At 39.1% G+C, this 26,252-nt stretch overlaps 1 protein-coding gene across 2 annotated transcripts in view; it reads left to right on the forward strand.

Annotated features, from left to right (window-relative positions):
- MOCOS (molybdenum cofactor sulfurase) overlaps nt 1-26,252 on the forward strand; it is a 327,221-nt gene that overhangs the window by 41,602 nt on the left and 259,367 nt on the right. For both annotated transcript variants that reach the window (XR_010924157.1, XM_067569886.1), the window contains exon 3: nt 3,076-3,142. Coding sequence is in view for 1 of the 2 variants with exons in the window: in XM_067569886.1 (XP_067425987.1) it covers nt 3,076-3,142 (67 nt within the window). In the remaining variant the exon portion in view is untranslated. The remainder of the gene's footprint in view (nt 1-3,075; nt 3,143-26,252) is intronic.

Raw genomic sequence — 26,252 nt, forward strand, 5'->3', positions numbered from 1 at the left:
AAAATCCATTCTTGTCTGGCACTTTCTTCTATATAGTCCTTTGAATCACCAAAATCTCACATCTGTCACATCTCCTCTATTGAGAAGTGACAAGCAACCCAGGCCCACAATAATACATAATTCATTTAATATAATGAACCCCAAAGATACTTACACTTAATTCAGTGAGATCTTCCAAGGATATTGCAGGAAATTGCTACATCTCTCACAGTCTTATCTTGACTTTGTTTCTAGCTCTGTCACTAGCTCACTAAGTAACCCTGGGAAAGGCACATAATCTCTTCAGGCCATCTTGTCCTGAGATCCATGTATGGAGGGGTCCTCTGGGCACAATTTTGTCCTGTTTCATGTGGAAGGAAGGCAAGTTAGTCCTCTTTGTGGAGCCATTTCCAAGACATCTCAGGAGGGTCAGGACTTGCATGGCACGAATGGGCAGGAACTGGACTGCGAGAGAGTGAGTGGACTCATTTTGGGTGGGTGGTGCTAGGGCCAGGAAAGGATCATCTTCTCTTCCCTATCCCTCTTCCCCCTCCCCCCCCCCGCCCCACACTGATGCTCAAGGTTTCGTAGCATAGCCCTATATATTTTGTATGACCTTTTTCTGTGCCCTCCCTCTGTAATGGGGAGGAAAACTTCTTTAAGGGGTATCCTGGGGTTATCTGTGACTAGGGGAAACCCTGGTAGGGCAACACAAATGGAACCATATTGCCAGGGTGTGCAAAGGGAGCCCCAGGATCCCAAAGGTAGCATTGAGGTACCTCAGTGTTTGGAAGGCAGAGTGATTGTTCATTCTAAAAGGGTGGTGGTGGGAAACACCCTTTTCCACCCTGTGAGGTGATATGGAGGAAGCTCTGTGAGGTAATGCTCCCAAGTTGGCTACCCTCTCAGCTGCCTCCCATGGATTTCACTGTAGGAATGGGTGATCTGGTCCTCTATTCCTAAACTCCCCCCTCTACAAAATAGGGATAGCACTTTCCTTCCTTACAGGATTGTTCCTTAATGTTTGTAGATCAATTTGAGACCCTTGGATGGAAGGCACTATAGAACTGGAAATGCATCACTTATTTTATTTATTATTGATTTTATTTTGAGGAATATGAAATTCACATACATCAGAGGCAACATGTGGGAGAGGGGTACATGGGCTCACGTTCCCCGCTCCAGGGTTTTCCAGCCCCACTCGGTTATATGGTGTGGCTGGGTCCCCTCCCTGTGCAGCAGCTGCTGCTGCAGCTGGTGAGGTCACCGGTGAGCCACAGATGGGTTCTGGCTGGTGCTCATTTTTTATACAGTTTCATCCTCTCTCTCCCCATTGTCATGCCAGTGCTGCCGAGAACAGAATTTAGAATACAGATCAGTTCCACTAAAACTTAAAAATAGTTCTTCGTGCAGAGGTTGTGTTTTAGCCTGAAGTGTGGACCTATGGGTGAGTTTTATAATAGTATAAGTTGATTTGATCTTAGCAATGTGCTTTATTTCAGAATTTCTTATTCAAGTGCATATCAGTGATATTAAAATTAATGTTCTATCACTCTAGCCATTATAAAGCCTAAAATTTGTAGTGTAATCTCAGCTGTCTCAAATAACATTGGGCTGCAATCTGATATATAAATTACAGGTCCTGATGGAAAATTTAAAAATATTTCTGCTAAATTAGTGAGTTAATCTAATACTCATGCATGTGAAGGACTAATGGTATCAGCTTAAACCAGAACTGTATAGGATCTGCAGTGATATGGGAAAAATTAGTTAATCCTAATCTTTCTCCCTCTTCATCAAAATTGGTAATTAAATTTCAACTACAGGGCCAATTTCTCCCTTTGATTACACCTGTGCAACCTCAGTATGAGCTGCTGGGTGAAACTGGTGTAAAGAAGGGCAGCACTAAAAGGCACAGATGTAAGTAAGTAACGATAGAACTTGGTTGCAGATCTTAATTTCTGGTGATTATTCACAAGTCAAAAGGACCACAACCTGCTGAAAGTTAGAGGTGGAAAATAAACTGAGCACACCCAATATGGAAATCACTGAACTACAACAAATGTGAGGGTCCCAGGTACGAATTTTAGAGTCCTTTTTCACAATAAAACTTCACTTGCTGTATTACACTTTTTAAGGTCCCCATTGTAATTCTCACAACAGTGAGAAACCCGGTGATTTTTAGAAACTATTTAAAATAGTTCCAGAGGGGGTAGCCTGTATACAGCAAAAACAACGAGAGTCCTGTAGCACTTTAAAGACTAACAGATTTAGTTTCTGCAGGCATAAGCTTTTGTGGGTTGCAGCCCATGAAAGCTTATGCCCGCAGAAATTTGTTAGTCTTTAAGGTGCTACAGGACTCCTGTTGTTTCTATTTAAAATAGCTAAGCTATGACCTTTTACTGAAAAAATTATATGGCTCTAACAATTTATAAATTTTATATCTCAAATGTGTAGTCATTAGATGAATGTAAGTTCTTATTAATATGAAAGAGTGATGTGCTAGCCTTAATGTCCACATACTCTTTCTCACAGAGATCTACCACGTTAACTTCAGTGAAGGTTTATCACCTCTCTGTTCTTGAATTTCTGAACAGATCCTGCCAGTTTGTTTTGAACTGTGTGAAGCTGGCTGATGATTTTGCAATGGAGTGGATATCCACTAAGACCTGCAGTTAAACCACAAAAATAATTTAAGACTTAGGATAGATTTAAACCCAGGTGACCAAAAACTAATTGGTTGTCACTTCAACATACCATGCCTTTTTACCTCTAACTGTTAGTGGTTTGTTAACTGGTGTGTGTATGTATAGCTTCTTTCTAGTGCAATAGTACATGGCTGTAGTTTGCTTCTAATGGCACTCTAGTATTAGTAATTGATCCAATGATATCTGCCAGCTGAAGTTTCAAGATCTGTCATAATTGCTTTCTTCTGTTATATGTCTCTCCTCTTGACTAACTACTCAAAGGAGCTTCAGGGCATCACTGTGAAATATTCACTAAATCTCTTTTTGTCATCTTTTCATTGTACTTTGATAAAGAAAACTATATTAACAAAACTGATTAATGATTAACTTTGTCTCTGTTGTCTCCTAGGCAACCCTCATAGTCAGCACATCAGCAGCAAACTGACCTATGACACTATTGAGCATGTCCGATACAGGTAGAATGATCTTTATTTTAGATGCTTATCTGCTGAACCTTATATCTTGCATTTTGATTTCCCGTATGCTATTTTGATTATTCTTTGTGGTTAGGTCATTTTTGTGTATTGTTCGTTGCATGTATTAGTACCTTTAGTTTAGTTTAAAAACTCCATTATGAATTTGTCAGTCTCATGTTTGAGCGATTAGAAGATCACTGATGCTTTTTTCCCACTGTCAAAACAAACCTAGATTTATGCAGTTGCATAATGTAGCTTGAGCATGCAGTTGCATTAGGGTGTAATGGCTGAAACTTTAACCACATTTTGGTGGTAATGATTAATAAGATGGTGTTGGGAGTGCAAGGTTATGGTTCAGATTCAGGAGGCATTCTCAAAATGACCTAATGGACTAGAGGAATTTGTACATTGCTTTACAGAAATTACTAAACTACTTTAGTGAAAGTAATTAAACATCTTAAAGTAGTTTTAGTTTTAAAGAGATAAAAGAATATTAAATGAAGACTACAAGATACTGAGTGTGAATGCTTTTTGTTTTGGTTAGAAGATGAGTTCAAATATCAGACTATCCCTTCCCCAAATAATTCCGAGATGCATATGCATTTTCTTTTAGCCATTAATTTACCAAAATAGAGGGAATTTGGGATTAATGTGGCTAATCATTCGTTTTAATTGTTGGCTTTGGCGACTATAAAATTAGTTTATGTATGTAACTAAGTATAAAAACACTTTCATAGCAGTATGACAGTATACTTTGGACCCTTGACTATTAAAGTGCATGGTTTGCCCAAAGCAGAGAGGTCTTGGCCCTTATTTTGTATGGCATTTCTGATATAGCATTTGTATAGCAGAATCTGTGTAGGATTCTGACAAACCATGGCATATCTCAATGCACTTTACAGAATTCAAATCTGTAAAACCATACGACTGTAATGTTTGGAGGTATTCTAATTTTGAATCAAGAAAATCTGTAATTTATCCTTTTTGTTCTTTTATCTTGTGATAAAGCTTTACAAAAATATAAGATGATAAAATCTTTGCCCAGAAGAAGTTGCAATTCGTGACCCAAATCTTGCTTTCCTTACTTTCGGAAAATGTAGCATTTGCTTACACCTGCCACAGCCTCTGTCCATTGGGGTGCAGGATTACAATCTATTGAATTTGGGACTAAATGAAATAAATGAGATGACATTTTATGTGAGTAACAGTTATTCATAGGAGTAAGAGTTCCACATCAGGCCCATAGATTGTAATGCCCACAACACTTTCCAGTCCCTGTAGCAAGATGCAGAATTTTATAGAGATTGTGGGCTTCCAAGGGGACTAATTTCCACAGCACTTGCTAATTCACATCTAGTTTTTCTAGCACTGATTCTGTGGTGCACATTCAGTTCCACTACACATACATGTGTGAAGCAGACTCTCTAACATGTCCAGCTCAGCTCTGTAGCTGTTGGCTTATGGAGAGTCATTTCACAATTAAACATTTAGAGTTAGATTGTGATTCCCTTACACACACTGTAGTAGTACCTTACTCGGCAAGAAGTCTCATTGACTTCAGTAGGATTACTCAAGGCATAAGGTACCCTCACCCATATTAAATAGTAACAGACTAACCCTTAATAACTGCTTTATTTTAAGACAATATTTGAAATAATCAGTGCACTATCTAATCATAATCCTATTGTATGAGGGTGAGGGGGGAAGAATGAAGGTATCTTAAAGTCCTCTAATATTGGGGGGTGGGGAGAGAAGAGGGGAAACTGCATCAACATTTCCATATTTTACTTTCTTTACTTTACTTTCAACTGATTAATAGAAGAATATATAATTCATTCTTTCATATTCCTTTTTAACCGATCATGTCTTAGACAAGCACATCTAAAGACGTACCTTACTGTAGTTTTATAGAAATATTTTAGTTACCCTGTTGTTGTTGTTGTTGTTATTATTATAGGGTAAGAAAGAAAATAGACTTTCACATTAATACTTGTATGCATTTCTCAAAAAGAAACTAACATCTTCAGCTAGATTTATTTTGGACTTTGATTTGGAAAAGTATAATTTTTTTGTGTGTGCAAAGAACAGCAGGAAAACAGTTTAGAAGCATCTTAGTAAAAAGACCTGTGCCCTGCTGCTCCCATGCAGATGTGTACTGTATATCTAACAGACTTTGTTAGCCACGTAGACTGTTAGAAAGTTGACTGTTCTTCCCCACAATCACAATCATCCAATCAATAAAAGTATATTTTGAAAAATCTGTGTTGTCAGGACATTGCTTGGTTTTGGTTAGTTGCAATAAAACAAGATGAGGAGGCAGGCAGCTAGATTCTGCATCACAGCTACCATCTTTGATTTTCTCAGGAGAGGAAAAAATCCATCTGGCAGTTTTAGATGTTTTAAAATGCTTGTTTGCTTTTTTAAATCTACTGTTTGAGCAGAAACTCTGCTTAGAGAATGGCTTTTAGAAAAGTTTGCAATATTCAGTCATTACCAGAATGTGGCAACCATTTTAAATGGGGTTTTCCCCTCTGACAGAGGATCCAAACAACTATGGTAAAATGGAAATTAAGTTTTTGCATTTTTTAAATTCGATATGATAATGGAAACAGGATATATGTTTTGCTCCAATAACACACAAATTGCTCCAAAATGCAGAACTCTAAGACTTGTTCTCTCCTCAACCTTTATTTGTCAGCTACAGGACATTCTTAGAGCTTAGACTTGCATTCTATTAACATTAATACTTAAATATTGGAAGCAGGAGAAATTTTCTGAATTTACAAAATTTCAACACATTTTTCACAAAAATGCTTGCTGTTTTTCAACCAGCTCTATTAAATAAAATAGAGTAAAAATAACAATGATCCTCTCATTCTTATCACAGCATCAACATTTATCTTGGATACATTTCCCCTGCTTGAAAATATTGATGTATCGATAAATCTCTTAAATATTAAGCATACTCTATGTACTAAGTAACAATATTATTGCAAACAGACACCTAGCTAATGGTGATACTATGTTTATCTCATGACAGTCTTTCAAAAATGCTAAAAATTCCTTAGTGTGCTTAACTGATGTCTTGTGCATTGGAAGCAAGATGCTCCTTCTGTTGTTCATCTATTATATGGAAACACCATCAGTCCATTTCCTACATAAAAGCTAAAGAGTATGACTGTAATTCACACCTATGGCGTAGTATAAATAATACCTGAGTTTACAAGTTCAACATTTGATACGTTGTTTTTAAATTAGTTGTTTAAAAGTGTATTTGTTTCTCAAATAGGTATTTTTAAATATTTGCTTTCTGAATATTTTAAAACAGTTGCTCTTTCAGATCTTGAACTTTTGCTCTCAGATGTTGCAACACTGTTCCCTAGCCACTAAATCAGACAACTGCATGAGAGGATGCTATTCTTTTTCTAGAACTATGTAATGTATTAAAATATGGGGTCAGATCGTCAGCTGTTGTGAGTAAGACATATCACCATTGGAAATCAATGGAACCATGATGATTTATGCTAGCACGGGCCTGAGCCAAATGTAAAAAACAAACAGAAGCAGAGGTCGGGAATTAGAATATGAAAAAAATCAAGAAATTGCCAGCAAAGGGTTCAACACTAGTCTTGGAACTCATATTATCTCCAAGACAATAACTAGTATAGAATGGTGGGGTGGGATCCAGAGAATGGGCCTGATCCTGCTCTGATTGAAGTCAATGGGATTTTTGCCATTGAGTTAAAGGGGAACAAGGTTAGGTCCAGAATTGGATCAATTTACTTTTCATAAATGCTTCTCTCAGGATGTGCTGAAAAGAACTCAGTAACTTCTTTTATATGTCTGAGGACACTACAGGAGAAAAATAATCTCTTACCTGGTAATACTAATTGGAAAATGTGAAACGGGAGTAAAATTTAATGTAAATGGCTAACTTAGTTATTATGAAAATGGATGTGCCTCTGTAGCAATATATACAGTTAAGTATTGTTGGATTACAACTTTTTGTCTTACACTTTTTGGGGATAATTTCTCTATAGTATATTTCAATAAAGCATTTAGCAGCATGCAGAGCTTTAGTTTGCTACCCTCTATGGACATCATACATTGCTTATCAAATAAAAGATGGTGAGTTTCAGTGCCAGATTTATTTAAAAAAAAGTTATTGCAGGTTCTGGAATATGATACACAAGATGAGAAATCTTTCTCTACCAGAGTTCGCCAGGGCTAAGCAATCTGTGTGTCAGAAAACAGCAATGTTGGAATGGTTACATACATGGAAATTGCTTGACCTTTCATACACAGTAAGAAATAGCAGATACAGTATCCTCTTTGTATTGATTTGTCCTTTCTAAAGGTCACTAACTGGAGACTGTATGGATGAGTGAAACCTGAGCACCACGTTCTGTCCTTCCTAATGGTGCACACCTGTTTGGAAACCTTATTTAAATTAATCAATTCTTTTATAATACCGGATTTATAAAATCTTTCTCTTGCTTCCTCCGGTCCACCTGGCCATACTGAAATAACAGCAATTCTATTATTCAATAAGGAAAAATGCTACCTGCTTAAAGAACTTAAGGGTTCCATGTTGATCAGTGAGTTGTTCCCACTTAGGAGAGCAGAAAGACCTGAATTTCCCTGAAATTCTTCCATCTGGAGGGGTTTTATTTCTTACCCCAACCCTGCTGAATCAGACAGTTCAGCCACTTGCAAGCTTTGCACATTTAAGGATGTGTATAATTAACTCAACATTAATGTAAAAAATCAAGCCAATAGAAGCTGTACTTAAAATGATGACTCCTGGTAGGGTACATGTTGATGTTATTAGCACTACAGAATAATTAAGCAAAACAGAACAGTTTTGGAGAAGGGCTAATAATTATGTGGTGAGGGAGGTAGTCATTTTTCTGCAAGGTTTATATATTAAATATCAGCTTTACATAGGCATGCAAGAAAGTGATCTCAAATGTACATGGAAATGTTTTATGCAGTTTTGTGGTAGCTGTGTTGGTCACAGGATATTAGAGAGACAAGGTAGGTGAGGTAACATCTTTTATTGGATCAACTTCTGTTGGTGAGAGACACAAGCTTTTGAGTTTACACAGAGCTTTTCTTCAGCTCTGGGAAATGTAGCATGCACATGGGAAGGGGGAAAAGCCATTGTGCCCATATAGACTGACCCCATGACCATTGGCCTGAATTCACGTTCCATAACACATTGAGTGACCAAAAAATGGTGATGCAAACACTTGTCTCTGACTCATTCCTTTGGGGACTGTTCATGGTTGCAAATACTGTGCTGGTAAGTCAAAGTTTGCAGGCAGGCCTACTGGTACCATTCTACAGGAATAAATTGACAGACCAACCCATTATGCTTAGAATTGCATTCAATTGAAACATGTAAGAGCTATTGAAACAGCTCTTTAGTCCACTTTGTTAGCTCAGCTCCTGAACTTTCATCTGTCTTGATAAAATCATTAACTTGATATGTATGTGGGGGCTTTATAAAGTAATGTGTTAGTTATCTTTTACTCAGCTGTTAGTCAGCTTTATAACATCTGCGCTCCCTTCAAAGAGAATGTGATAAATAACCTCTAGACATTCATAACATTTCTGTCTTGGCATGCTAAGTAACCCCAGTTACATAATCTAAAATGCTAAATTTTATTTTAAAAAATAAACACTTCAATATATAAAATAAGATGAAATCTGGAGGCTTCGCCTGATAACATTATACAACACAGACAATCATACTTTTCATGGCTTTATTCAGACAAATCTCACATTGACTATAACAGGAGATTTACTTATATAAACAGAGCAGGACACGGACACACGGGGAGAGAGAGAGAAGCTAAGGACCTAGCAGGAAGTAACTGTGACCTCCGTTATAATTCCTCTTAGGCTTATATGGTGAGAAGGCTGTAATGGGAGCATGTAATTGGAGCATGTAATTCAGTATTGGAGAAAGGATCCTAGTCTGGAATTTTGAGTCTGATTCTCTCTGTGATGGTCTTCGAGGTATTTAAATAATTTATGAATGCTGTATGTTGACCTGGTTACTGGGACCTTTACTGTATGAATATAATGGTTTAGTGCTTCTGGGGGAATGTGAGCAGGAAGGAAATGAATGGTTCAAGATAGCCATGCCTCTGCAAACACTTGAGACAATGCCAGATGTGTGGTAACTTTTGATTTTACCTCTTGCTCCAGCCAATCTAAAAACCAGAAAGGTGAAAGTGTGGGAATGCAGCAGAAGAAGAAAACATGGCAGTTGAAAAGAGGGGGACTCCCCCTCTCAAGAGTGGGGTAGTTGTTCAGGGGAAATAGAGTGAGATGCAGGTTTCCTGCTGGGAATATAAGAAGTTAGGTCTAGCCCTAAATTACCATCTCAGGGTGGTAAGCTTGTGAGATAAGATAGACTTGTTTAGACTCTTGTGTTAAAATCTTTTTTCGCTAAAAACTTTGTTCCTACTGCAAAATAAACAATGCTTGAGTTTAAGAAGGCTGTTTGGGGTCACTGTATACACCACTGGTCACAGATTGCAGCAGGGAAGAATTGTAGGTGGCCAAAACCAGTTAGCCCTGCTTGGTAAGCAGGTACTGTAGCCCAGGGCCAAGTTTAAGAGTGGGAGAATCATGGATTTCCACCCTGAGACAGATAAAAAGATGAGGCCTGACCCCTGATGTGATGCACTCAGAGAGACCGGAAAGGGGACAGAGGTGCAGTTATAACACATGCTGCCTTTTCTAGAATCCAGACTGAAACAGTCAAGCCAAATTGACACCCCCTCTGATGAAGGAACAGCCTCTGTGGCAGTGAAGTCAAGCTTTACCTGGATAGGTCCCTAAATTGTTCCCTAAAACAAAAAAAAATGTTGTTTAATTTAAGTTGTGGATGAGAAAGATGGGCCTGTGACCTTCAATTTTTCTGCTGCATTTGGAAGAAAAACCATAAATCTGCTGCCATAATTTTGCTGGGCCAAAGTAGCAATGGAGAATAAGTTTCAAAACTATACAAGCCAGAGAAGATGGAGAGAATGAATTGAGAAACAGAGAAGTGATAATTGAGGTGATTAAAATTGTGCAGCCTGTGTTGCAGAAAAGCACAGAAAAACAAACACATTTAGTAGGCACAGAAAAATGGATGGGTGTTGGTGATGGACAAAGGTAAGACAAAATTGGCATTGATAAACTAATTGGGAATGAGGTGAGAAACGGAGAGACCAATGTTGTGCAGGAAGCATTGGCTGCCAAGTTTCAGCAAAGCCAGGTCAGAAGAATCATGCCAGGCTCAGTGATGCTATTAAAGATATAGTAACAGAAGGAATGCTATTGACAGCATAAAAACAGATTTGATTGAAGATCTGACTTGACTGACATGCTCTGGATTCCAGAAAAGGCAGCATGTGTTATAAAGACAAAGGGGAACGACACAGGGACACCTCAGATAAGTGGAGGAAAGCAGAGGCACCATGCAGGTTAGAAGATCTTTGGTTCAAAGGACAGATAAGTTTGTATACTCCAGAATGGATTGCAGCACATCTTTTACTGAATGGGTTATATGCTTCTGGCGGGGAGGGAGGGAGAGACTCCTTAGAAATTGTTGGAAGGCAAAGCATTTGCTTTTCTCTGCAGAATGCTTTTGTTTTAGAGTTTCATACCAGAATGATGGTGAAGTGCTGATCCGTGAACTGGTTGAGATTGATTTGAGCATCAAACTGAGCAAAAAGAAAAGAGAGAACTTTCACAGACAGATGTTACTCCTATGTCTTCTTGAAAGGAAAAATCATTTGATTGATCTGATGCTCTGTCATACAGAGCAACTAATTCTTTACAGTAATATGCATTGGCTTTCATGGATGGCTTGCAAATGCACAGCAAATGTGTCCGTAAAAACTTCATGAAACTTTACAGGAAGTTTCATTGCAGATGTGTTGCCAGTTTTATAGTTTTCTTTCGACTTAAGGAAAACCTTTCCTTTTCATTATGCCCAGTCAATCTGGAAGAAATTCTGACTTTCATCTCTCTACATAGTTCAGTGATTCCAATTTCTGAACAGCTTTAAGAATACTGTTTCTTGTTTTATGATTGTTATAAGTAATGATTATTTCCTTGAAAATGAAGAATTCCTTTTAAAAAGCAATATGAGCCATGATAGGATATAGGAGCATGAAAAATGTGTAGAGTTGGGCAATATTTATGCACAAAACCGCCTTCTATTTTGTTAGGGTTAACAATAAGCTAAGAATTCAGTGTCTAATTTTCTAATATAGCTAGATTTCATTTATTTTGTTAGTATATTTCAGAGCAGGAGGAAAATGCATTATAATTGTTCTTATGTGAGATTCTTCTGCTGAGTAACATTTCTAATGCTTAGAATTTGTTTGCTATTGTTTAAAAGGTAAGCAAGCCCATTTCAGAGAGTAAAATGTGCATGTTATGAAAACTTTATGAAGACTCCTGGCTTGTAATCCATTCAGTGTTCACATCCAACGGTGTCTAGAAGGATTTTTAACACTCTGCCATTTCTCAGTCATCCTCCTATTATCTCTCTACATTTAATTTCCTTTGCCTTTTTAAAGGTGATTTAGCTGTCTTTGATGTTCATTCATTTTGAAGTCATAAAGTGACCTTCATGGATTTACAGTGAAATTTTACCTGAATGCACATAAATCAGTGCCCATAATGTGGTTGAAGAGATTCTAGAACCTTAACCCACCAAACATCCACTGAGAAACACCCATATTCTATTTGCTTAAAAAACCTGGCACTATAAATGTGCACTCCATTTGCTTACGGGTTTGAGAATATACTAAGTTTTATAACAGCATTGTTTAGCAACGCACAACAGTGACAGAACCAAAGATGCTCAAAAGTACTAAAATCAAGATCTAGAATGCAATACAAGAGGTTTTGCATGATGGACTCCAGACTCATTAATGTGACAGATATTTTTGCTTCCCTGCCTTTGTCTTGTCTGAAAAGCGTCTGACTATTACTAGTGAAACACTTTACTACATCTAATACTGTGAACAAACAATACTCATCCTCTGTAAATTTTACTGAAGGGACGAGTATGCCTCTCCTCTTGAACTGTGAGCAGCTCAAACTTCCACCAATCTGCTGATCCCTCCTAGTACCATGAGAAGTGACCAGTCCCCTTCAGCTCTCTGACTCTCGTACAATAACTCATCCTCCAAAAATGCCCCCAGCTACCCGTTTCCAGCTCCTGATTCATCTCTCCCACCTGTCAAACGCTGATCTCCCTCTAATCTGCATTAAAACTACAATTCAACCTGCTCTCTAAAGGCATCCCTTCCAAATTGACAGCTACCTGAATGAAATCTGCCTGTCAACTAGAGCTGGTCAAATTTAACAACTGTTTTTTGTGGGAAATTTCTAAACCTTTTCAGGATTTTTCATTTTGGTTGAAATTTCACACCACAGTTTCTTTGTTTTTTTCAATGAAAAACTGAAACCAAAATCTGAAATGTTTTTACTATTTATTGTGCTTTTTGAAAAAATAATTTGGTATACATATTGGGTTTTCAAAATTTGGACCTTTTTACTGAAATGTTTTTAATTTAAAAATTGGAAAATTTGATTGCAAATGATTTTTTTTTGTAAAATTGTTTTTGATGAAAAGCCATTTCCCATCAGAATTCCTTGGCAACTTTTGTTGTAAAAATCTACTGTCAGTTGCCAGAATTTTTCTCAATATAAGACCTGACTCAACTCGCCTTCAGGTGTCAGAAACCTTCCTGAAACCAGACGCATGCTTGTTTCCCACCCTACCCAAACCTGGTGCAACCTGTCAGATTTAGTTCCCCAGTGTCAGCCTCATGGAGCATGTCCAGTGTTCGAAGGACTAAATAGCATGCTACATTTTTTTTGTAATTGTACCAAAACATTTAATGCAAATATACTGATGCAATTAAGACCCTATGTAAGACCCAGTGTAATGTATGAGCTTTATTATATTTAAGTAGAGTAATTAGAAAAAAAAGTATTCTACCCTTCAAAGTGTTAGGATAATGACTTTTAGCATTTTCTTGGTGATTTATGTGTTCAGACCATTGTACAGATATTGAGTAATCATTGAAGCATGTCAGTGAGCTCAAAATATTATCATGCCCTCTATTCAGATGGAAACGGAGATACAGAGCAGTTAAGTGGCTTGTTTAAGACCATAAAGTGAGTCAGTGACTATGATGGGCTCCCCTGGGGTGCAACCTGGAATTTGGGGCTGCTGTGTCCTCTTAACTTTCCAGTCTGGACTGTCTTTCCCAATGACTTAGTAGCAACAAGTAGAGAACCCCTCCGGGCACTGTTATCACCTAACGCAACAGCATGTTAAGCCTCACACCCAGCAACATTGCATGAATACTTCCAGAGCCACTCATGAATCTCACAGAGAAAGACACAAGCCGATTCCTCCCAGCTCCCAGCCTTGTACCCCAGAACTGTACCGTCTTGCACTGGTCAGAAGCCTAGCCGGTGTAAGCTCAGTATTCAGTTCACCACTTCTTCAAAGGAAAGTGGTCGTGCACCAGCCTTTGTAACCTGAGCAGATTTCCCAATCTCTGCAACCAAAACACACTGTTTTAGATAAAATATCGAACAGATTTACTAACTACAGCAAGATAGATTTTAAATGATTATAAGGGGTAGGCATAAAAGATCAGTTGGTTATTTAAGAAACAAAAGTAAATTCACAGTCTAAGTTCTACAGACTAAATAGAATTTAAATCAAGCAGTGACTCACCCTAACTGATGGTACAAACAGATTTATATTCCTCAATACACAGGCTGGGACACTCCTCCAGTCCAGGGTCCCCTCCCCAGTTCAAAAGTCTTTGTCCTCTGGATGTGTTTCCAGGTGTTGAGTTGTGGGGAGAGTGAAGCCAAGTGATGATGTCAATTCCTCTTTTTTTTTATAGCTTTTTCCAGCTTGCTGGAAAGATCTGTGGCTATGATTTGGGAGGGTGGGAGGTGCACACATTGGTCAAGCAGTGTCCAATGTCTAAGTGGTCTGTCTGTGAAGTCTTTATTGTAAACCGTCTCTGAGATAGTGTATTCTTTCCTTCTTGGGTGGTGAGCAATTAATGCTGTCTGGCTACTCCATTGTTCTACGTGAAAGGCTGGTTGCTCATGTTTCCCACCTTGCAATGTATTATAGTAACATACACAGCAATACTTCATAACTTCACATACCATGATAGCACAACCAATCCAACAGGATGTTAATATTTAGCAGATCAACACTTTTAAAATGACATCTCACAAGGCATACTTTGTATAAAACATATAATAATGATATGACGGGTGAATATGGGGTTCCAGGGTGCTGCTTTGAGGCACATAGTGCCACATTGACAGAACCAGAATTAGAATTCAAGACTTCCTGACTCCCAGTGCTGTGCTTGCATGCTACATGTAGGGATGCTATAGATGTGAGTGGCATCTCAAAGAGCTTATCAGAAATACTTAAACACAGAGGAAATATGGTCTATCTTTAAGGTTATATAAAGTAATTATTGAAGAGGCCCAGTATTTATTTTCCAGCATAAGCCATCAGCCCTAGCCCTTGTAAAGCTTTTGTCTAGAAATGTGGATATTCCTGCATAAAGGAATGGAACCACTGTGACTGTCAGCTCACAAAGTGTCTGTTCAGTTCTTTTGTCAGGATAGGTCTTTGGCTTCCCCTACTCCTTCAGGGCAGAAGCCAGGAGGAGGATTCTATCTCCTACACTCACAGGGATCAGTGAGTTGATACACAAAGACCCTTGCATCCAAACTGCCTCCCTGGCCCTTCATGCAATCCATAGCCCCTGGAGAGCCCTGCCATATAATGGGAATTCCACAGCAGGGAGATTGGGAGCAGCATGGTTTGATGTCACAGGTGTGCGGGTGGGGAGGCAAAACTCTGGCTGAGACCTGTGAGCCCCTCATCCATGCCAATTCTGGAAGTGGTGCCCACTAACTCCTCCCTGCTGTCGAACATTTCTCTTTTAAAATCGCAGTGTGCAGCCCAAAGGAGACATTTTCAGTTCATAATCAAATTTACATTTTCATTTTAATGCAGTGGCCCTTTAGGGTTCCAACTCAATACCTTTGTCAGGCCACAAGTTAGAAAACACTGGACTACAAAGTAAATGGGTTTTTTTAATTAAGCCATATTTAACAATTTAGACTCATAGACTTTGAGGCCAGAAGGGACCATCATGATCATTTAGTCTGAACTTCTGCACATTGCAGGCCACAGAACCTCACCCACCTGTGTAATAGACCCATAAACTCTGGCTGAATTACTGAAGTCCTCAAATCATGATTTAAGGACTTCAAGTTACAGAGATTCCACCATTTACATAGGTTAAACCTGCAAGTGACCCATGCCCCATGCTGCAGAGGAAGGCGAGAAATCAAGGTCTCTGCCAATCTGACCCAGGGGAAGATTTCTTCCTGACCCCAAATAAGGTGAACAGTTAGACCCTGAGCATGTGAGCAAGACCTACTAGCCAGACACATAGGAAAGACATCACTGTAGTAACTCAGAGCTCTCCCCATGAGTGTCCCATCACTGGACATTGGAGATGCATGCTACCAGCAGTTGCAGATCAGCTACATACCATTGTAGGCAGTCTCATCATACCATGCCCTTCATAAACTTTTCAAGCTGAGTCTTGAAGCCAGTTAGGTTTTTTGCCCCCACTGCTCCCCTTGGAAGGAACTTCATTCCTCTGATGGTTAAAAACCTTCGTCTAATTTCAAGCCTAAACTTGTTGTGGCCAGTTCAAATTCATTTGTTCTTCTGTCCACATTGATGCTTAACTTAAATAATTCCTCTCCCTCCCTGGTATTTAGTTCTATGATGTTTAAGGAAAGCAAATATATCTAACCTTGAGCTTTCTTTCGGTGAGGCTAAATAAGTCAAGGTCTTTGAGTCTCATCTCATAAGGTAGGTTTTTTATTCCTCTGATCATCCTAGTAGCCCTTCCCTTCACCTCTTCCAGTTTGAATTCATTTTTCTTAAACATGAGAGACCAGAATTACCCACAGTGTTCCAAATGAGATCTCGCTAGTGCCTTCACAAATAACAGAAGTTTCTTGCATGGAGTTACACCAGGGATGAATGTGATCTTTTGATTATTTAGATTATACACAATAGAATCTTTTTAACTCACATAGAAAACCCATTGTTGCTTAGTGAATTAGCAAGTAAATGGACAAACAGGTTAAAAACAGAGAGCAAGAAAATTGCATCAAAACATGTGTCATTCATTTGACAATTGTCATTCGTTTTTACTTTGCGGTAATATCATATGGTACAGGCATTTTTATAGAACATCTGTGAATGAGTCCTAGGAGCTCATATAATAATAAGACCTCCTAAAATGAGACCTCATTTTGACATTGCTCCTGTTGAGACAGAGAGAGTGAGCAATTTTCATGTGCAAAGTGCGGATGAACAAGGTTGTACCTGTTGTAGCTTTCAGTGGTTGAAAGAGATCATGCAACCCATCCTGATATGTCTATTCTCTGCTCACTGTTAGTAATCTATATGTGCATTCCCAGCTCTTTTTTAATACTTCAGAGTTGCAGGCTTTATTTAGGTAGTGTTTGCCTTATCCCTCACTGTGCACTTGAGTTGTGTATTAATCAGCTACATCTCTCCTGTCATATTGCTTGAATGTACATTCTTCCTGTAGGCCAGGTATTGTTTACACCTCCTTTAATTTTAGCAATTGAAGATCATTTTAAGGAATGAAGGTTATTGGTTATTGCTACTTTCTCCTCTTACCATAACCTGCTTCTCTGGGCTGTATGGAAGCTTAGCATGTATCTGATGCATGTGATATTTGATGAGCTAAATAATAGCGTACATTATGATGTGGTGACATTGTGTCAGAATTCTCTGAGACACAGGAGAGGAATGAGACTCGGGCACAATCATATAAGTTGAGGCTGCAGTTTCATTATGTTTATTAAAAGCCTGTGAAGGGCAGTAAGCAGGACTCCCACAAACACTCAACAGACCTGTGTGGACGCTATGCTGGCCACAAGGGACAAGGAGAAATAGGGCTACTGGGAGCTACTCACCCATCCCCTCGCCATCAAACAAAAGGATTCCATGCCACCCTACCTCATGGTGACATTTGCAAGCCCAGTCGAGGAATGCCTCAAATTGTGCAGGGTAGGGGGTGTAGCCTTCAGTCTCATGCAATGCCCAGGTCCCATGCCTGTCTAACCCTTTCCCAAAACTCAGGCACCCAAGCAACCCACTTGTTGCTGACTGAAAGGCAAGACAGCAAAAGGGCTATTGCCAATTTGCCCCATGGTTAAGTTCCTTCCATGTGTCAGTGACTGGCCAAAGCCTGGTCACTCCAGAAGACCTAGCACCACATGCAAACATACCAGTACAGGACGGTCTGAGTGGGTGGAGCAAACAAAAGTCAAATACTGGTTACCCCAGTCAAAAATGATCTAAACATTGCCAGTTGGGACAATCTTCCTGTACCACTCATATCCCCCCACCCAGAACCAGAAGGGGGTGTGGTCAATGCCCTTGCTCCTCACCACTCCCATAGGGCTGACATACCTGGCAAAGGAAGAGAGGAGGCACTTCTGATGCTTCTAGGGATGTTCATTCCCCTGCCTGGTCCAGCCAAAGCCCCACCACAATGAGCAGTGATGTGGGCAGAATCCCCAGTGTGGGGGAAGTTTTGCATGCCCAAAGCCAGTAGGGAACTGCATATTGTGGGAGGGTAAGCCAGGAGAGGATGGGCTTGGGGGAGCATTCATCTTTCCTCCCAGCAACCAGTGGGGCAGTCCACCAAAAAGTCCCTGCCTTTTGTCACAGGTGTGTCCCTTGATATCCTCAAATAATGAGATTTTTGACATGTTGCTTCATCCGTCAGCTGCCCTGACAAGGTTTTAGAGGCAGCTACACAATAGAGAATCTTGTCCTGTTTTCCTCCTCCTTGCTCCCCTCCTGTGAGTTTTGAATATGGGTGGATATAATCTGTCTCACGATGACAGGTCAGACACACAAGGTTTGGTTTGAAAAAGCACAGAGCCTTCAGATGCATCTCCAAGCTTGTCTGAACAGGTTTGTGTGTTTAAACATCCAGTGGAAGTAAATTATTGCAGTATAGAGTGCTGGGAATTTAGCATTTTGTAATGAACTGTAAAAACGAGTTTGATGAAGTATATTTTTAGTATACAATCAGAGATAAGCCATTGAGGAAAAATGTGATATTATAGGTAGTATTCTTAACAATGCAGTGCAAATGAAATTCTGCCAGCTTTAATTAAACAAGTACACACTTCACTGAGATTTTGAAATCTAATTCTGTTAAGCTAAAGCTTCAGACCCTGAATAACTATTGTAAATTGAAAGATATTTTGATACGTTTCAAAGGATGTTTATACTTACTGAAATATCCTGACTGTTGTAGTGTGTTAATTGCAGCCATTTTAGTTTCTTTAGGCAATTTACTGTTGAGAGAAAAAGAAATATGTTATACTTCCATTAAATGTGGCCCAACAAGGTCGCAGACGCATCTGAAATTAGCATGAGAGCTAAGGTGTTAGAATTTTAGTATGTCTGTCTTGTGCATGTCAATTTTAGCTGCATAGTGCAAAGTGCGATGAAATACATTGCTGTGAACCAGTAGGGACACCTGGCAATTAAGAGCTCCTGTAGATCTTGTAAGGTGGGAAGGGTTTGAATGAAGATTCCTGCTCACTTTGTAAAATGCATCAGAAGGCGTCCTGCTGTGGTAAACTTTAGACGTGACATCCTGGCCCCACTGAAGTCAAGAGGAGTTTTGCCAATGAGTTTTGGTGTCTCTGCAGCTCAGACACCATATTAATAGGCATGGGATTGTGGTGTTAGTTGTGAATATTTAGTACCGTTATTTATAGTGTTCACTAGAAGAAGGTGAGAGTTTTTGTAAACAGAAAATGAAGACAGTCTGGCGTTCATACTAATCACAGTCTCCTGGGTCTCTGTAATCTCCAAAGGACATGGATAGACAGCTAGGGAAGGCACATGGTGGAGCCTCCTAAGCTTTGCAAGAAAGGGACTCTGTGTTGCAATCATAAGGTGTGAGGGAGCTACCCCAATAGCACCGGATTATGAAATTACATACTAGTGCCACTGCGAACCACTTCATTCCCTACATGGCAAGTAAGAGACTGTGCTGCTGGTTTGGAAAAAAAAAATTGTATATGAAGGCTAATGATATTATTAAAATACATTCCATAGAGAGAAAAGAATGGATTGCATCATTAGGACAATGAAATTAGTGGGAGTAGAAAAGGATGAACACCTTATTACAAAATGCTAGACAGACGTATCTAAGGTGTTAAAATAAGTTGTCATTTTTAAAAACACTATGCAGTAAGTGAAGTGAAGTGTAAGTGAAGACTGTAGTGTGATACCTATGTGCAAGAAGCAGAGTTAACATTTCCTGACTTGGGCGCTTAACTTGATAGGATGAATGACCTGAAGGCTCCCTATACAGTGCATGAGGAGAGTTAGGCACCTAAGAATGGGACTCACACATACCAAAATGCTGAGTGGAGAGCCACCTAAATTAGTTAATAGGAAATGCTGAGGAGAGGGGTCTAAGCCCTGTCTCTCAAAGGGAGTTAGATACCTAACTCTCGGCTAGAGGTAAGCGTCTTCTTCCACCGGGGATTCAAATGTGAGCTGTTTCCTGGAATTCGGCATGTACACCAGGTCAACCCTTTCTCACAAAAAAACTGAACCACACTTCAACCAGAGAGATGGAGGCTGCCAATCCAGAATAAGTTATAGTCTGGTGGTTAGGGGACTTACTGGAAGATGGGGGACCTGGGTTTTCAGTCCCTGCTCTAAATCACGCAGGGTAGGGATTTGAAGCTGGGTCTCCCATATCCTGGGAGAGTGCAGTAACACTGTGCATTGGACAAAAGAGGATATCACTTCCTCCTTCATTTTTGTGTGGGGCCCAATCTGACATGCAGCCTTTGAGCATGCACACCTGATTGGAGCTACAGGCAAGACAAGTGGGGGAATGCCTAGTCTGAGAATTTCACCAAGGGTTAGGAGGCGTCAGGGTTTAGGCAACTTTGTGCACGCCCACTGGCAGAAATGTAGGTGCCTAAGGGACTTCATCAGCAGGAATGTAGGGTCTAAATTTTGGATTTGGTGCCTATGGTGGCAGTTAGGTTCCTACATTCATTTGTGACTCAAGGCCCAAGTGAATTAGAACTTGTGTTCCATTGAAACTATGACTTTCAATGGATTTAAATTCCAAAGTCGCCTAGGCACGTAAGAAAATGTTATCTAACATTACTTTTGAAGATGTCAGAATTATATTGTGTAATTAATAGGGTAATGGTCCACGAGGAACCTTTTCTGGTAGTTCACTTTAAATGAGTCTGATTGCTTGGCGATGTTTAATAAAAAGTCTGATTATATAAACCATGTAAAATGAAGGCTTTAAAAGAGGCATGTTCAAAAGTAATTTCTCTCAAGCACACATGGTTGGCTAGAAAAAAGAGCATGGGTGAACCTGATAACTTAGAATATAAATACTGAGGTGAAAAGCATATAGCATATCATTTTAAAATTTGTGAACAGTAGCTCAGTGAGAAGGTTCAAAGTGTAAATATTGCTGTACTTTTTTTATAACCATATTGAAAGACATTCCTCTGGGGGAGAAATTCTCCATGGTATACAGATTGGAGTCTTTTTCTAAATGTGTTAACCATAAAATATACTTTGAAAAAGCACGAGTTAGCATAACACTGCTCCAGTAGGTCCCTATTCAGCAAAGCATTTAAGCACATGCTTATCTCTAAGCACATGCAATGTGCTTAAGTGCTCTGCCAGCTAGCAATATGACTTATGTTTAAGTTAAGCATGTACATAAGTGACTTGTGGAACTGGGTCTATAGATTCTAACTTGGTGCCCTACCTTGCAAAATATTTGTAGAATCCACATGAAAATAATTCTCCCCTCACATCTTTTCCCTTTAGAATTTGTATAAGTTTGTGCAGGACTGTTCTTTAAGCTTGTCATTGTTCTGTCTTTGTATAGTATTTAGCAGGGAGAAATCCTTATCAATTAGGGTCAGATTTTCCTCTCGAACCACTGCACATCAGTGTAATTCCATTAAAGTTATATCTGATTTATACTATGTGAATGAAAGGAGAAAGAAGACTAAGGCTTCAATCCTGCAGCTCACTGCATGGGTACACATTGCAGGAAGAGGTCCTTATTTTGGGCCATATACTTCTCACCTGCCTCACACAGTATTCACATAGGAATCAGTGGGTGTTAAACAAAGAGGATTTAGCCGTGTCACTGGCTTTAACTATAGATAGCTAGACAGATAGAGGGTGTGTGTTTAGGACTAAAAGGCATGCATTTGTACAGGAGAAGCAAAGCCACTAGAAAACTGTATATAAAAAAAATGGGTGTGTGTGTGTGGGGGGGAATTTAAGGCAACTTGTGAGTGTTATCACATTAAGACATGACAGGATTTCTTTTATAAGTCAATGAATGCACATTCCTTTGATGCATTGAGAGTCAAATGCCCCTGGTTGGTGGCCTTTAGGGACCTGGGACATCTATAGACTAATAAGCACAGCCTCTGTTATGTCTTCATGGTATGAACATATTTACTTATTTTATTTGTTAGTAATTTTATATAGTAACTAGGGCTTCATAGAAAAATTTAATGTATAAATTACTAAGCTGCCTAAAATGGGTAGAGAAATCCAGGTTCGTTGATAAAATGATCATTTCTGTTTCCAGAAAGCATAGATAGCCTATTTGTGTGGAATGAAACAAAGTGAAGGAAAAATGTCCTGACCAATGCAAAGCAAAACAAAATGAACATCTTGTATCCTTCTTGAAGGCCACCATACTCAGTTTGTTGTAGGCCAACAAATATGAGCAGTGTGAGTTTTATTAAAAAATCAGTTTTCTGTGTTTTGATAGATCTTTCCACTATGAAAAATAACTTAACTTCTGTAAGTCCAATTAGTTTCCCTGGAGAAGGGTCGGATTGAGGGAAGCTGGGGCTAATTACTGTATCTGTCTGAAGTGGGGCGAGCAAAGGACCTAGTTAACACTTAACTAGAGGAGTAGAAAGGCACAAAAATACAAGGGGGGAATGAGAAAATGTGTTGGAGAGGCTAGCAGGGCCATAGTAAAGGGAGATTTTTACATAGAGAGATCTCTTCCCTCTCTTTTCTCTGACAAAAGGGGAGGATGTTGGTAAGTCACTATAAATGGAGTTGATGCATGGGACTCTAAAGGGTGGTGGTTGAAATAACACAAATTACACATCAGTATTTACAAACCAGAGGCATTTAGAGCCATTTGTACAAGAGAACAGGAGCAGAGGGCTGCACCCTGTCAAAGGATCCTACTCAAGTTTGGGTAGATACTGGCTCATAGTTACACTGGAAAACTAATATAGCCAAATTCTGAAGAATGGTGGTAGATAAAAAGTACAATTTGGTAGCTGTGGGTCTTGTTGTATCTCCAGTTAGTGGAAGCACCTTAAACCAAGGCATTAAAACTGACAGGGAGATACAGAACTAAGTTATACTGATAAACTCTTCCCTGTGCGACTATTTTGAAAGAGCTGCGTGAATAACTGGTATTTTGTTTGGTGGCTGTTCCAAGAAATCAGAGAGAAAAATTCATTGTGGGGTTGGGGCAGTCTCTCTAAGGCACAATGCCCTTCTAAACTTCCCCTGTGGCAGAACAAGTCCTCACCGCACTCAAGCTAGCCAGTGGCTAAATTCCACAATGTGGCCAAAGTCCTTTCTCAGTGAGCATTGAGCTCAGTGTAAAACCTGGGAAGGATTATCTGGGAGTGCTGCTCTTTACTTTGGTAGTGGCAAAGTCCTGGTGAGTTACATAGAAGACATGTCCATCCACAGTTATTGCAGTGTCTGGAACGTTGTTCTTCTTTTCCAGCCAAGTTGTTCCAATAGATTCACTGCCAGGCACCTGTAGCCTATTGCCAGTGAAGCAAGTATCCAAGCAACAGAGCATGGTTGATTTGCAAAGTGTTTTTAATATTGGATGCTTCAGTTGAGAATGGGGTGTGTGTTTTTATCCATTAAGAATCAGTAAAACTTGTCTGTTTTTGTCACTAGTTAGAATTTAATTATCTACCAACAAGTCAGATTGATTACACAATACGAGTGTCTTACAGCTTCGAAGACAAATGATTGAATGACTGGCAAATGACTGGTTGTATTATTTGATAATAGCTAGAAATTGATATATTTAAAGTACAAAGTACCAGAGTTCTTAATTAGAAAATTCCACTTTTTTTTTTTTTTTTACAGCAATCTATATGTTTGATATGCGTGAAACTGGGAAATTTATTCTGTCATAAACATGCAAATGGCTGCTAATTTATTTTGACCTTCCATCCTGAGTGTTCCATTATCAAAGGGTACACATTTGTTTATGCAGCCACTGTATTTTGGGTATGCTGCAAGGGGAAATACAGGCCGTTCTAGTTCAGCTCCCTCAGTTAAATCTATGTAGATGTTATGCAATGAATTGTCTTCCAACCTAGTCAGGAAGGTGCTGCCAATATTTTAACAAGGGGCTTCTACGTTTTTTATTCTGTACCTCTTTTAAACTCCATATGACAAGCAGTGGGTGGAAGAGGTATTGGAAATGATATTAATATATATTCCCATTTAAATGAAAATGCTTTCTCGCTACCATAGCCAAGAAAGGAGGCATCAGTGCACGACAAACAAACGTATCTTATATGTATTACCTGGAAATATTTCCTTTTCTTTCATACACTGTGTTCGACTTGTGGAATTTGAAATGGGAGGAAGGGAAGCAGAGAACTGGGACAAGGAACTTTTAGCCTTGCAGAGGAGTCCAAGGGTATCTGATTTAATTTTTTAAATTCCTGAAACTCTCTGCCACGTGGTGCATTCCAAAATTAAAACAATTGCTCTTCAGAAGAATTTTCTACGACCCTCAGGGAGAAGTCACTTCTTCCAAGGATGATTTTGCATATTCCAAAGAAAGGGTGATTCTATTAGGGCAGTGTTTCTTAACCTGGGGTTTTAGAGGGGTCGCAAGTGCAGAGCTGGTATTGGGGGTGGCAAGAAAGGCAATTGCCTGGAGCCACAGGGGCGCCATGAAACTAAGTTACATGCCTCAGCCCCGTGGGGGTGGGACTCAGGCTTCAGGGGTACAGTAGTTTGGAAAGGTTAAGAACCACTGCATTAAGGGAAAGGAAATTGCTCCAAATTTCTCTTCAGTTTGGTTGTAGAGTTTTAATAAGGGAATCCCACTGATTCTTCAGGAGTACATTTCTGAATCAAGCTGAATGCTGGTACCATTATTTATTGTTTGCATTTCAGTAGCAGTAAGCTGTTTTAGAGGACCCAACTAAAATCAGTGCCCCATTGTGCTAGTTATTGGACATACATATAGGAAGAGACAGTCCCTCCCTTGACAACCTTAAAATCTAAATGTTCGAGACAGACAGAGGATAGACGAAAGGATATATTATCTCCATTCTACAGATGGGAAATCTGTAGATATAGAGGGGAATAAGTGACTTGCCCAAGATCATACAAGAAATCATTGGCACATCTGGGAAATGAACCCAGATTTCCTCAGTCCTAGTCAGTGCCTGAACAAGTCTTTGCTTCATCTTGTACAAAGGGTATATACACATAAAATGTTAATTCCTTCACGCAACAGTATCTGGAATACTTTACCATGCCAGATTTCAGTTATTTTGTGGTGTTGACAGAAAAAAAAAATCTGCAATATGAAATATATTAAATGAAATCCATTTAAATGACTGGGGATCTTACATTTTGACACTTCTAATCAGTCATCATCATTTTAGTTGCTGCTATCACTAAGAAGTCATGTTCAGCATTAAATGATTTCATTAAACAGAGGAAGTGAAGCTATGTCCATTTGGTCAAGACTTGAAATAGGATGATGCTAAAGCTGGTTGAAATATTTCCATAAAAATATTTTTGGTGAAAAAATGTTTGACAAAATGGAAATTTTAGTTAAAAAAATTCATTTTGTCAACAATATTGGGTTTTTTCTGGTGTTCTATTTGTCCAGGAAAGACAAACATATTTAAAAGAAAAATGTTGAAAAGAAAATGTTTTCATCTACATTTTTCACAAGAAAAAATAATTTCCTGATCAGGTGTAGTTGACACTAGTTCTGTCCTAGGAAGTTGATCATTTTAGAAGAATAGACTGTTAGCAAATGTCTGAGAGAGGATCATGTGATTGTTTAGGTCCGGGAGACTGCTCATTAGAGAGGAATTCTGATGCTACATTACATTATGGAAATATGGTGTCTATGTAATGAACAGTACAATATTTGGTGAACAGATTCTCTCCTGTTGCTTTTTAGTCATGTTATTCACAGTATAAGAGGCAGAAAGGTGAGGTGAAGCATAAAAATAGAAATATTTTCAGTTACTCTGAGGAACATCAGCAGGGATCATCCAATAATATGGTAAGGAAAAAAACAATTTTTGAAATGACAGAAGCAGAAAATATTGAAACTAGGAACACTATTGGCAGTTGTTGCTATTACTGCTATAATTCTGAAGCTAGCAGAGATATTATCATAATACAGAACCCTGAATAGAAGAAGGTCATGCACAAACTTTTGGGGAAAGTCAATTGCTGAGAGGAATGGCAATATGTGATGGAGAATCCTTTATTTCTGTATCACTGATGTGTATCCTGCCTGGGTTGAGCAGTAGCAGCAATCTTAGTCCAGTTTCTAGTGGGTAGAGATCGAAGTGACCTGATGCAAAGCCCATTGAGGCCAATGAAAAGACTCCAATTTTCAATGGGCTTTGTTTCAGTCCTTTATTAGGCTTTTATATGAAAAAAGTGACAAAGTGATAATGTTCTCAGCCATTGCAGGTCACTTTTTTTGCAACCCATAGGTCAATAGATTTTCCTTGTGATTGCTAGGTAAGTTTCACTGAATCTGTGATATGAGACTGGAAACAAAATGCACTATGAGGAATATATTTTGTTAATGACTGTTCCATCACACACTTA

This window comes from Emydura macquarii, unplaced genomic scaffold (genome assembly GCF_026122565.2).
Source record: "Emydura macquarii macquarii isolate MOO-44397 ecotype Brisbane River unplaced genomic scaffold, CSIRO-AGI_Emac_v2 contig_2948, whole genome shotgun sequence".
In the NCBI taxonomy this organism is placed as follows: domain Eukaryota; kingdom Metazoa; phylum Chordata; order Testudines; family Chelidae; genus Emydura; species Emydura macquarii.